The 13,995-nt window shown below is 39.9% G+C and overlaps 1 protein-coding gene across 1 annotated transcript; it reads right to left on the bottom strand.

Moving 5' to 3' along the window:
- Positions 1-8,671: 8,671 nt before the first annotated feature.
- LOC109029896 (porphobilinogen deaminase-like) lies at positions 8,672-12,453 on the bottom strand. Its single transcript, XM_072305984.1, is given in 2 exon segments — positions 8,672-11,718; positions 11,721-12,453. Coding segments are annotated over 2 exon segments (828 nt in total). The 5' UTR covers positions 12,265-12,453; the 3' UTR covers positions 8,672-11,434.
- Positions 12,454-13,995: the final 1,542 nt, after the last annotated feature.

Here is a 13,995-nt window from a genome sequence, read left to right as displayed (position 1 = left end):
AAGGGCTAATGCCATATGTCTTGCTAACACGAATATCACCATATTGAATGTGCAATTTTTTTAACTTACGCTCCAGTCAGGATCAATAGACCGAAAAACATAGTACTGACTTGATTCAATTTCAATCATTTCTTCTCCTCTTATTTTTCTGGATTAAATACGTATTTTTGGGGCTTCTGCCTTGATAACCTCTTGATCATTGAAAAATAGATTTCATATTATAGTGAGACAACCTTCAAAACATTAAACTGACATTCAATTTGGTATTCTAATCATATTTTGGCTTTTCTTCTAATTTTTTGGTTTCAAGGGCCTGCCGCCATCTTGGATTTAAGAATTTTGTAAAACTAAGGTCAAATTTGAATTCAGCGACCCAAAAAACATAAGTACACCAAATTTCATGATATTCTGATCATTTCCTGATTTATGGCCACAATTCGGCGCCCCCAGACCATAGTGCAGCGATGTGGAGGGTGACTTCGGCCCCGAAGTCGACGAGGAAGCAGAGGCTCTTGTCCTCGCGGTTATGGAAGAGGGTCTCTCAGTGGTCACCTCTTCCTTAACAACAGCCCCGACTTGCGCTGTTTGAATGATAAATGATGCTCAGTTTAAATGATGTCCCCTGGAGCCCGCGCGGCTTCCAAGACCGTAAGACCGGGTAGGAGCCGAGCGTAAGTTTATAAAAAGTTTTTTGTATGAGGTTGAACCTGAATATGCACTCCAGTATCCATGTTTGACTACGTTGAAACATGAGCTCATGCATCATTAATTTCAAGCTCTTTGCTGAATCTTTTCCTAATTTCATTTCCGCTCGCAAATTTTTAGATAAGAAAACTCTTGTTGTAGGTTGAGGAATAAGTAAAATCATTTCTCCTTTAAAATTCTCATAAATTCATCCTATAATTCCTTAATTTAAGTGTAATGATATACGTCTTTCCTCCGAATTGGTATAATTTTTGTAGTTCAGATTAAAAAATGATCCCTTGTGTAAAATCCAGGTGCAATCGCTGCTTTGTCTCTGTTGATGCTCTTTTCAGTCACCTACAGTGTTTTCATGGAGTGACGCAATTAGATCCAGTCGAATGTAAATTGTGCCACCGAACCCTGAATTTTAAAGCTTTCAAAAAACATTTGTTGCAAGTACAAATATGTCTAGTTGCAAAAAGCAAAAAATGCTCATTAGGTCAAAGCATTGTTTTAAATGGCTCGCAGGAGCCTGCTCTTTTGAGCACTATTGAAGATCAACTTGGATCCTCAAATTTTGAAATTGTTGACAACCAATCCTTAGAGAATGTTTCAACCTCTGGAGCTTCTGGCACTGAAATATCTGAAAATATTTCAAGCTCCTTTCCTGAACTGGTTGAACATGTTGCACCTCTTGAGAACTCTGTCATTAGTCAAGTGAACCATGAGCTAACTAATAAAACTATCAAGGAGGCAATAGAATCCAAAGTTTTTAATTTTTGCAGCCTTATGTAAAGTTCCCCAAGCATTCCAATGACGCATGCTGAAATGACTGTTAAATCAGTGATTGATCTGGTTCAGAGCATCAACAGTGCCTATAAACATAAGTGTTTGCACCATTCCACTGATACAGTCAATGCAAATTTAGAATATATCATTCCAAACGTGGAAGAATTATTTACTTTCGTTGAGGAGACTTTTAATTCTTATAAGACAAACTATCGTACGATAAAAATTTTAAAGGAGAAAGGGTTCTACGTGCCCCCAAAACCTTTAACTTTAGGTTACTCATTTAAAAGAAGAAAATTTAAGAAAAAATTTTGTGTTGTGCGCACCAAAGAGACAAGTTTCTTTATTCCACTTCGGCATGTTTTCCGTTTATTTTTGGAGCAAGAAGGTGTCTTGCGGACTACGCTGGATTACATGGAAAAACTTAAGACCGAACACGTCATCATTGAAAATGTCATTCAGGGTCAATGCTGGAAAAATGCTACAAAAGGTAAAGACGGCATTATTCTTCCACTTTTCCTTGATAACGATGATATTGAAGTAGGGAATGTGTTGGGAGGACACGCTGGCGTCAATAAAATAAATGCCACTTATTGTTCATTACCTTGTCTACCACCAGAGATGAGATCCTCCCTAAATCATATATTTTTGGCTCTTATTCCCGCCCGGAATGGCACCCCTCAGCCCCGATGTCCTTATTTAGGGGTGTGTTTTTGGCAAGTTCATGAACAACATATGCACCTGTTTGTGAACAAGTGACTGCTAGTTTATATACTAGACGTAATAATTCATGGGGCTGTTTATTCCCGCCCGGAATGGCACCCCTCAGCCCCGATGTCCTTATTTAGGGGTGTGTTTTTGGCAAGTTCATGGTTTATATACTAGACGTAATAATTCATGGGGCTGTTTATTCCCGCCCGGAATGGCACCCCTCAGCCCCGATGTCCTTATTTAGGGGTGTGTTTTTGGTAAGTTCATGAGCAACATATGCACCTGTTTGTGAACAACTGACTGCTGGTTTATATACTAGACGTAATAATTCATTACTCCCTTTGTTTTAAATCCTTGGGTTGGTTCCCCCAACATTACCTGTGAATATAATGTTTCTATTGAAAATCCATCTCTTATGTTACAGAACACGAGCAGAAAAGTGGGGCTCTAATTTGAAAAATGTGATTATCCCACAAGTATCACCGCCGCATCTGAAGTTCTTCGTAAAATCAAAATACACGCCCGTTATTTTTTTTAATAGTCAGCTGAAAATTGTGACACTGGATAAGGCAGTAGACGGATGCATGCCAAAGGAACATTTTTTTAAGATACGGCAGTACCTCATGGGAATGTCAGAGGGCGACGTATGGTCCATCGGCGGCCGGGTGTATGTAAAGATTGAGAGCCTGTCTACAGAAACACTGAAGGAGGTGAGTTTTTTTTCACTTATTGTTTCAAATTGCAAGTTGAATATTTAGTAAAGCTTATTAAAAGTACTCGTTATCGTCGTCCCTCCTCGAATACTGACTACAATATGGAATGAAGATTGTAGAGGTACACGTAAGATTATAATTGAAATTCTAATAAGCAACATATGCACATGTTCATGAATATTATGAGCGTCGGGCAAGGGTAGATTTGCCTGTACGGTGCAGACTTGCAAACTCTCTTACATTTTTGTCACGTTCATAACCAACATATTCAGTGGTACATGAGCAACATAATAGTTGCTCATGAACAAGTAAAATACTAGTTCATGTACTATAAGTCGGGCAGTATAGGGCTATTTCTTCCAAACTTTGTTAGTACCCTAAAACTTCAGTTTTCAGGAGCTCATTCGTTCAAAATAAAATTCTGTATGTACATTCATTTGTTCCAGAAAATGGAGGAGGTACTCACCTTCATCAGGGAATCCCTCAACATACAGAAATATATTTATTACTTTTCCAACGGATCTTCCAAATACAGCGTGCAGAATCTAGAGGGTCTGGACCCTGCCTTTAAGATAAAAAATTTTGTCATCTCCACGACGCGCCACTTACCCCCCAACGAGGATCCCAGCAAAGAGTTCACGTTGAAGGGCGGCGGGACGCGTAACAAAAACCCCCAACACAGGGGGGAGAAGTATACACTCCCCAGATATTTGGATGCAACGGTCATCAAGAAGAAGCAGTGTCATCAAGAAGAAAGCAATCTGCGCGGACAACAGCAAGAAGCAACCGGCGAAGAACAACAGCCAGACGCGTCAGAAGATGAATCGGTATTCCTCCCCCCTAGGAGAAGGGGACTTAAGGATAAAGGTATTTTTTTTTTTTTTTTTTTTTTTTTTTATGCCTGCGTGCGTCAGTGTTATTAATTGATGCTTTATTAGGAATTAATACATAAATTTTCTTTGTGTCCTTAGGATTGCTCCAGAGAGTAGGAAAGAAGGGATGATCACCCTCGAACCCATTAATAATTTTTTACACAAAAACTTAGGGGTTGGTTTCCCGGAGCTTGTTCAAGAACAAGCGATCCGCTGGTTTATGACCTGGGAGCAGGTTTAATTCCTTAGGGTGGTGAATTTTTTTCATTCGAAGGTTCCTAGGTGTGATTGCCCTAGATGCCTGTGCAGTGATTAAGATTCGAATGTTTTATTTTATATACTAACCAAAATTCCATATTTATTGACAGAGTTGCGATCACGGAAGGGATGGTTACCCTCCGAACCCATTAATAATTTTTTACACAAAAACTTAGGGGTTGGTTTCCCGGAGCTTGTTCAAGAACAAGCGATCCGCTGGTTTATGACCTGGGAGCAGGTTTAATTCCTTAGGGTGGTGAATTTTTTCATTCGAAGGTTCCTAGGTGTGATGGCCCTAGATGCCTAGGCGGTGATTAAGATTCGAATGTTTTATTTTATATACTAACCAACTTTCCATATTTATTGCCAGTTTCTGCGAGAAATCTAAGAAGCAATGATCTTGCAATTAAGGAGAACAACCCGTCGTGTGGAAATCAGCATCACGAAGATCATAGTAAGAGGCAGAGAGAAGATCATGAGCCGAGTATCATCCATGCACAAGAAGATTATATCGCACAGCCGCCGAAGAAGCGCATCCAAAGGAAGATAGGTAATAATTATTTTTTTATTCCTCCCTGTTTTTTTCTTCGTTCATGTTACTTCCTAAATAGGTCTATGCTGTGGAACAATGAAATAAAACCTTTTACACGTAGTTCTCCTCGTAATATGAATTTGCTCATACCTGACGTGCCTTTCATTTTTTTTTTACAGAGAAGACTCCACACAACGTACCGGAGGGACCTGATTTTCAGGGGCCTGAAATTCAAGATGAAAATCCTCCCTTAACTTCTGAACAGACAGTACCGAGCCTGCAGCACAGCGTTGATGATCACGAAATTGTGCATACTGAAGCCAGCCCGCAGCACAGCGTTGATGATCACGAAATTGTGCAATCTAATGAAGGTAATTAAGAAATACCGTTATGCAATATACAGTATCTACCATAGGTTGTTTTCTCTGATGTCCCTTTTCCCCTAAGCGGAACATTCTTCGATCACTTCGTTTCGTAAGTAGGCATTCTTCGGTAGTCTGAAATCGAACTTGTTCATAGGCAAGGAGTACGCATGTTTATTTACAGGGATTCACTTTCATCCCACATGTGGAATATTTTTTAGAGTGTGAGGTTCGGAAGGGCACTTGCGTCTGCTGCGGTATTTCCTGTTAAACTGAATTTAAAATAAGAACCTAGAGTTGGGGTAAACCTTATGTAAATGTGTTCATACTTACCTTTGCTTTGACACATTACAGGAAATGCACCCAACCCGACTTCTACGTGTACCTCAGAATGGTTCTTATCTGCAGATCAGGCAGCATTAGATACCAGTTTGCTGGAGGAATTTTACCTCAAAACAAGATCCCAGTTCCCGGAAATGGTCTTGCTCACCAAGAATGTTAATGAGAAGAAAGTAAGAGTAAAATACCACCCCGATAATTGGCCAATTACAAAGGGCTGGCAATTATTTCCGGGAGAAAACGGGAGCGCCTGGAAGGAGAAAGAACATAGTTGAACAGATATTTCTTCGGCTTGCGACAGCATTGCTGACACTTTTTATTATTTGATGTTTATGTTCAAACCTAATGTACAAAACTTCTTAAGTACTTTGGGCTCCTCTTCGCTAATCTGGGCCGGCCAATACCTGAGAATGACCCAGTTTGGATACTGTACACAGCTCTCCGCAAAATTGTTGATATTGTCATGAGCCCAACTGTAGATCTTACAGTTTGCAACCTCTTAACCTCCTATATATCTGAACATCATTATTTGTACAAATGTTTAACAAAGAAATGTCTCCCTTTTAAATTCCATAGTATCACTCATTATCCAGGCATTATGCGAAAACATGGACCTCTGGTGCATTTTTCTTGCATTAGGTTTGAACATAAACATCAAATAATAAAAAGTGTCAGCAATGCTGTCGCAAGCCGAAGAAATATCTGTTCAACTATGTTCTTTCTCCTTCCAGGCGCTCCCGTTTTCACAGAACCGCAGCTGATACAGATGGCGAAACAAGTAGCCGATTTCCTTTCTCAACAACTACCGACCACCAACTAATAGAAAATGGAAAGAAATTCTTCCGGAGACTTCCATTCCCCTGGGCCGTTCAAGTTTCCTGTAGGAATAAGTTGCCCGAAGACGGGTTTATAGAGGATATCAAAAATTCCAACTTGAACGGCCCAGGGGAATGGAAGTCTCCGGAAGAATCGTTATTTGTCTATGAATTCAAAGACATCCATCTATGAAAGTCGTAAGCCCTCGTCTATGAATATTATTCCTGAATGCATGTGGGATTTTCCGAATTGGGATTGACCTCCTTCAAAAGAAGCCTCCATAATTTGTTATCTCGGTAATTTCCTTGGGCAATCATTCAGGGAAAAATCAACATTGCTCCATGCAAACCGAATTTTTTGGTAGATATTGATCATTGAATAACAAAGACGCGGGTCGTAAATGTCAATTAAAACTAGGCCATGATTTTCTTTTAAAAGAATTCACAGAAAATAAATTACGTACCGGGCAGGACAAAGCGTTTAATAATAATGAACAATTTTTGGCTGAAATTGAAGATTTTATCTTTACCACACCTATCCCTGGAATCTTGAAAGATAAGACTACAATCAGAACACCGTGGATTGAATTTAAGGGCACTCGTTATTGTGAAGGAGAAACTCTATACGTAGATGTAGATGAAGTTACCAGTCTTCCAATATTTGGTTTTATAAAAAACATTTTTGTAAGCAGTGGTGGAGTTGTTTACTTTCTTCTCAGAAATTTCAGAACAATATCTTTCAATGAGCATTTGTACTGCTTTGAACTGGAGTTGGCAAATTCATATTCTGTTTTAAGTCATGAAAACATATGTTATTTTCACCCTCTGAATGCTGTGTCTGTATTGGATGCTAATTTTTTGGTTACGTTGCTTTATGATTTATTAAAGTACATAGTATAATTCTTCCCACTGAAGGAGCAATGTACCTATACCTAGATTTTTGGTGAATAATACGCTCCTAGATTTGTTGTAAATCCTATGTTTTTCTCAGTAACATTAGAAGGGTACTAAGTAAACTTCCCCCGCATCCAAGAAGTATTGCTGCTTTATATATTTTATTTCTTCTTTTTTTCCCCCATTATTTTTAATAAACTTCGCTCCGCAAGCTGTTATTCTACCTGAAATTCTCGCAAATTGCTCCCATCCCTCTTATTTTACCTCTGAAATCCAATTGATAAGAATATGGATTACATTTTACATATAGGGGCTAAGAGTATTGCAACTTTGCAAAATTTTCACACCCATTTTCTCCACATTAAAGTAACTTAAGGTCCGTACAGCTATTGTGACATGCATCAGAGGAGTGTAAATTGGAAATCATGCGGTAATTATTTATTGTTATGCATGACGGCCTCATGGGGTAGGATCTCAAGGTTTGCGCAAACATTGCGCAGTGCGTGAGGTAGCCACTTAGTTTTGTAGGCGTCAGTACGCGCACTGACTCCTACAAACCTAAGGGGATACTTCAAGCATTGCGCAATGCTTGAAGTAAGTGGCACGTTGAGAGACAATTGAAATGATAGTAAGGAACAGTTCTATAAATGATTTTGAAGCAAACTGAGTATACTTGTATTATGTTTCAGGTACGTTTTGAGTGGTGTAATTGAGTATGTGCCGATCAGATCTCATTCCGTGGCCTAGGCAAGACGGCGAAATGGTCAGTGGGAACTACATGATGACACAAAGTCCTTCATCAAGACTAACCCATCTCTTGACCAAGATATTGAACCACATTTGATTATGTATACCATCCAGTAACCTGTGTGTCATCATTAAATCTCACCGAAAAAGGTTTGTCATGCCTTTTCCTTAACAGAAGTCTCTACATTAGGACAGTCTTTTTTCTATTCAGGTACCATATCATGGCTTATGACAACCTTTTGAATGCAAAATTAAGGACTTTAAGGGACTTCTAATTGTTAAAATCTAGGACTTTCAATGAGTTCTCGAGGGCACCCCAAAAAAACTTTGAAGGCTAAAAGAGTGCGTATAGAAATGAAAAATTGCTTTTCTTGTATCCTTGCTTCTTTACTTTAAACGTAAAAAATCAACCAGGCTCGGCTGTGTGTGAATGTGTGGGGAAAATGATTAATTAAGGAAACTTTCTTACCACACACATTCACATACGACACCATTCACAGTAAATCAATTTTATCCATTCGGAGATATGCTCCTGAGCACTTGCAGGAAAGGAATTCAAGAAGGAAAAGAAATTAATAGTAACAGATGCTTAAATCCATTTGAGAGAAATGAAATCTCATGATTAAAATCCATGAGTTTAAAAGAGCTGAGAAAATATGACTTGATTATACTTTCATTATGTTTCAGGTGCATGTTAAGTAGTGAAAGCTAGTACTCAGCAATGATTACTTTGTGGCCCGAGTGAGATTTCAGATTGTACAGTGATGATGAGCGATGACAGCAACATCAAGTTCTTCATCGAGACCAAGTCCTCCATTGGCTCGAATGTAGAGTATTCTTATTTGTACATTATTTTTCTGTAGGTAACCTGTAAGTAGAAATTCTCATGTTTGCTTCCACTCTAAATCACAGAATGTACGTAAGCATAAGGCTGCGCAATCGATGTATCCTTTTATCCTTATTCTTGCTTTTGTAAATTTGTACAAAATTTGAGCAGAGTTGTGGCACAAGTAAGTGATTAACTGAATTCTTGTACATTTCATTTCTGTGATCATTCAGAGATTCCGGTGAGAAGCATCACTAGGTGGCGATTCAGTTATTAATTTTACTAATCAAGTAGTTTATTGATGATACTCAGATATTTGTTGCCTCCAATCACTAGATCATGGCGATACATCGTAAATTTTTGTATTGAAATTGCATAAAATTTTAAGCTTTGGTCCAGCAGACACGACAGTTACTTCTGGTTCTCTGGAAGAATTCATCAGGTAGCGTAACGTTCGTATCTTATCCGCTCTCCAACTGATCTCTTATCTCTGGTCCGAACTCTTGTTCCTCTTCTGAGCTAATCTTTTCTCTTGATTTGTCTTTACTTTCTATTCTTCACACCTAACCTAGTTACTTCATCTGTCATCATGTACGTTTTCCGTGGAGCCAGTCAATTGGTTCGTATACTTGATAATTTTCCTGTCGAAGATTCTGTATCCTTGGCAGTTAGTGGTGCTTCTGCTTGTTGCCTTCCTCCGGCGAACCATGATCTGTGGCTCAGATCGATCCTAAAAACCCAGATTCTTAAGCGCCTTTCAAGAAATGAAGCCTTCGACAAAAACAGGGATATTCTTATCATTTAAGCAGGGACTGACGACATCAAGGCGAAAGTTGATGTCCCATCCCTTAAAAAGGCCTTGAACGCCCTCCTTCTTTATGCCGAAAGACACTTCCGCTTCATCGTCGTCGGCAGAATCCCTCCTATTCCTCTCTTTCCTGCGCATGTCAATCGCAAGATTGATGTGGTCAATCAATGGTTGTCGAGCTTTTGCTCCAGAGAATCATTGCGTGATCGTGTTCTTGTGGTTGACAGCTTCTCTCCCTTGATGCGTCAAGACTCTTGGGAACCTGATCGCCGATTTTACGAAAAGTTTTATTTTCCTAAAAGAGGTCATCAGAATCGCCGAGTAGACTTGCTTCACTTGAATCGAGAGGGTCTGCGCATCCTCCATCGTCTCCTCCTGGAAGCGGCTCAGTGTTTCACAACCTAAAGTCTTCCCCTTTTTTTTGTCCTCAACTCTCCAAACTGTGCTCGAAGTATCCAACCGGTTCTCTAAAGGACCACTGCTCCGTATTGATTGGAGTGTGTGTACTTTATTCTATCCACATTTCATTGCAATATGCAATATATCGTATTGCAATATATCATATGCATACTATCATTGCAATGATACTCTGATAAATTGGCCGGAGGCCCATTTTTGCATTGAAAGTGCAATTGATAACAAACCTTTCGAGTCAGTTTATATTGCTCCAAACTCTTTATTTTTCTTGTGAGTGTTGAAATGTACCGTACTTGTTCAATTGTGTATGTAATTTTTCTTGTCGATCTTGTATTGTAACTCATTTGTGTAATTCTGTATGTGCCTAATTATTTCCTATGTAAGGAGAGATATTTATGTTTATGAACGGACCGGGTCACAGTCCCGGAACCGAAACTCAACCGTTGGTTTAAATTGTTTTGATATTTGTCCTGAGGCTAATTTTCATTTTTCATGCTTGTGTTTTTCTTGAAGAAAATGAGGAAAAATTCTCATGCTTCAAAAAATTTCCTGACCCTGCAAGAAGAGAGAGAGAAATAGAGTACAGGATTGAGGCGCTGCTCAGGAGCGATACACTGCCCGCCGACACCAATATTTTCGAATATTCTAGTAATTTTATGTTTATTAACGTTTTTCCAGTTTATTTTGTGTAAAGGACATTGTGGTTTGTCTGGTTCCCAGACATGTGTACAAAATGGTAAATATACCGAGGAAAATCCCAAAAGGTCGACTGTTTTAGTTCTTTTGGTGAGCATGTTGTCCTCTCTACCACTACGTCCTATGCCGGGCGCATGATGCATATCATATCACCCGCCTCCTAGAGCACTCACTATTACACTCACACAGGCTCCAGAATTTTGGAGCGTTAGAGGGCCGAACTGTCCAAAATTTCCTTATACTAATAGCGTGTTTCGTGCTATTGCGGAGGCTCAAAATTTCTGTCGATGTTAAAAAATTAAGGGGGGAGAAATTTTTTTCGGTGAGCACGTATGCCCTTGAAATGAGCCCCCCTGCGGATTAGTATGTGACGCTTGAAAGCACCTGATTAACAACTCTATGTACAGAGAAACATTTTAACATTTTCCACACTTCAATCATGCCATGATCATGAGCATGATTGTAAATGTTTTGTGGGGGACCAAAGACCCATTCACTATCCTCGTACGACTGACGGTATGAAGTGGCTACAAGCAATCACATTTTTCGTGGGGCACCAGCCTTCTAGCTACGCTTATGGCAATGAAATTACTCAGATAAGCTCATAACAAAATGAACATTACAAACTGGTTGTCCACAATTTTGTTTCGTCTTTGGCAGTGATAACATTTATGGAGGCACCATGTTTGATTAAATTATTTACAACCTTTTCACCAGAATTTCCAACTGCTATCGATCGCTTTATTTCGTCTTTAGCTCCACTCATAATTTCTGAGGCACCTCGCTTGATTAAATTGTTTGCGACTTCTTCGCCAAAATTTTCGACAGCTGCAAGCTTTGATAGACTAAATGATCCAGCAGCGATTCCAACAAAATTTTTTTTCTCCAGATGCATAAGTTTCGATTTAGGTTCCTCAGTTTCATCAGTCAGGGCATGCTTCATTTAAATTCAATTTTTCTTCAAGCTTCAGCTATTTCTTCCCATTTAAACTCCAAACAGCACCAACAAATTGAATCGTATTATTACTGAATTTTGAGTAAACACCGACAGGAGCCGAACAACCTCCTTCTAGTTTTCGTAGAAAACTTCTTTCAGCAATGACACAGCAGACAGTTTCAAAATCATGCAGTGATTCCAATAATGATAGGGTTTTTGGGTCATTTTCACGACACTCAACTCCAAGAGCTCCCTGCCCAACAGCGAAAAGCATTTCCTCTCCATCTAAGACCTGTCCAATACGATCCAGCCATCCATTCTTTTAACACCTACAGATGCTAAAATAATAGCAGCATAGCTGTTTTCTTCCGAGGTCAATTTTCTAAATCTTGTCTCAAGATTGCCCCGAATATTTTCTACGGTGAATTGAGGATAGTTGCGGCGAAGTTGAGCAGTCCTCCTGAGTGAACTTGTGCCAATAACACTTCTTTCTGGAAGTTCCTTCAGCTTTTTGCCTTCATACTTTCCATTTAAGAGAACAACATCTCTTGCATCTTCTCGCCTACATACAGCTCCTAAAACTAAACCTTCCGGTAAAGTGGTGGGTAAATCTTTCAGTGAATGAACAGCAAAATCAACCCTCTTCTCTTTCAGTGCAATCTCTAATTCAGCGGTGAAGAGACTTTTTTCACCTATTTTCGGTAGGGGTTTGTGCAGTTCTTTGTCACCAATGGTGTCCATGGACTCTATTTCAAAATTCAAATGAGGATGCAGTTCTTTCAGCCTGTTTATCACAAAGTTTGTCTGAATCATTGCTAGCTTGCTCTTGCGAGAGCCAACTTTGATAACCTCGGACTCAGACATGCTGGTGGACTTTGGAGAAAGAAGTGTGAGACTTCGTCACGTAGAAGTACACTGCATTAACTTCAAGACATAACAATGCACAAAATACTTAGAACATGACTATGAAATGAGCGCTTTTAGTCTTCCTGCAAATGACGTGACACAATTCCATCGCTCGGTACTTTCACTCATTCACTGCTTGAGATGTGATAATGTGACCTAACTTCTGCAGTCACGGTTGGAGGGCCAAGCCGCCGGAGGCGGACCTTTAAAACATTTTTTTGGTGGTGGTCTCATCACCGGTGGTCCTGCTGCCGTCGCCATCCCCCGAGTCACAGACAGATTCAAGTAGTTAAATCTATGGATCTTGTAAGTCTATAATTTGTGTAGTTATCCGTTGCAAGGTATACTCCCCCCCTCTCTTTTTCCCAAACTCTTTATTTTTCTTGTAAGTGTTGAAATGTACCGTACTTGTTCTATTGTGTATGTAATTTTTCTTGTCGATCTTGTATTGTAACTCATTTGTGTAATTCTGTATGTGCCTAATTATTTCCTATGTAAGGAGAGATATTTATGTTTATGAACGGACCAGGTCACTAAGGTCATTAAGGTTTTTCCAGTTTATTTTGTGTAAAGGAAATTATGGTTCGTCTGGTCTCCAGACATGTGTACAAAATTGTAAATATATCGAGGAAAATCCCGAGGGTCGACTGTTTGAGTTCTTTTCGTGAGCATGTTGTCCTCTCTACCACTACGTCCTATGCCGGGCGCATAATACATATCATATCACCCGCCACCTACAGCACTCACTATTACACTCACACCGGCTCCAGAATTTTTGAGCGTTAGAGGGCCGAACTGTCCAAAATTGCCTTATACTAATAGCGTGTTTCGTGCTATAGCGGAGGCTCAAAATTTCTATCGATGTTAAAAAATTAAGGGGGGAGAAATTTTTTTCGGTAAGCAGGTATGCCCTTGAAATGAGCCCCCCCCGCAGATTAGCATGTGACGCTCAAGAGCACCTAACTTCTGCAGTCACGGTTGGAGGGCCAAGCCACCAGAGGCGGACCTTTACAGAATTTTTTTTTTTTTTTTTTTTTTGGGGGGGGGGGAGGGGACACGTTCATTAGATGTTTTTAAGATCGTCATATTAACTTTACTCAATTATACTATTTCAGGGACTCTCCTCGGCGCATTTGTTCAGCCCCTCCATCGTCGAACCTGACGAACCCCCTCGCCATAAGGGATTTGAGGAAATCCTCCACGCTATCGCGGCCCACCTTTAATCATTCTTACGAAAAATGGGCCATCGTGGAAGCGGAATTACGGAGGTCGACGCCCCTGCGTCGTCGGTGGGCATGCATGTTCATCGCTGTGGAAATTAGTGCAAGGAAGCGAGTTTCCCGTGTAGTAGAGAGGGAGGACACGTTTTTCGCGGGCATCATTAACGGTATCCCGAGGAAAGTGGTCCACTCCTACTACGAATGCATTACGACTGATGTCAAAGCAGTATAATCGTACTTTGACGTAGAATGGTTCGCCACCCGTTGATATACCGAAAGGTGCAGCCGGGCAGTCTTCTACATCAAATTAAGGTCCTTACTTAGCTCTCTCAGACTTTACTTTCTGGCTCTAAATGTCTCTCTACGCTTTGTTTAATGCCTTAACCTACACTACCTCCAGTCTTCCTACATGCTCTCTAATCATTGGCTGTCTTCATTTAAAGTCTTCTATTTTATCACACTCTTTTGG

This window comes from Bemisia tabaci, unplaced genomic scaffold, assembly GCF_918797505.1.
Source record: "Bemisia tabaci unplaced genomic scaffold, PGI_BMITA_v3".
Taxonomy (NCBI): domain Eukaryota; kingdom Metazoa; phylum Arthropoda; class Insecta; order Hemiptera; family Aleyrodidae; genus Bemisia; species Bemisia tabaci.
The sequence above is the reverse complement of the archived record's forward strand: the minus strand, read 5'-3'. Positions and strand labels throughout refer to the sequence as shown.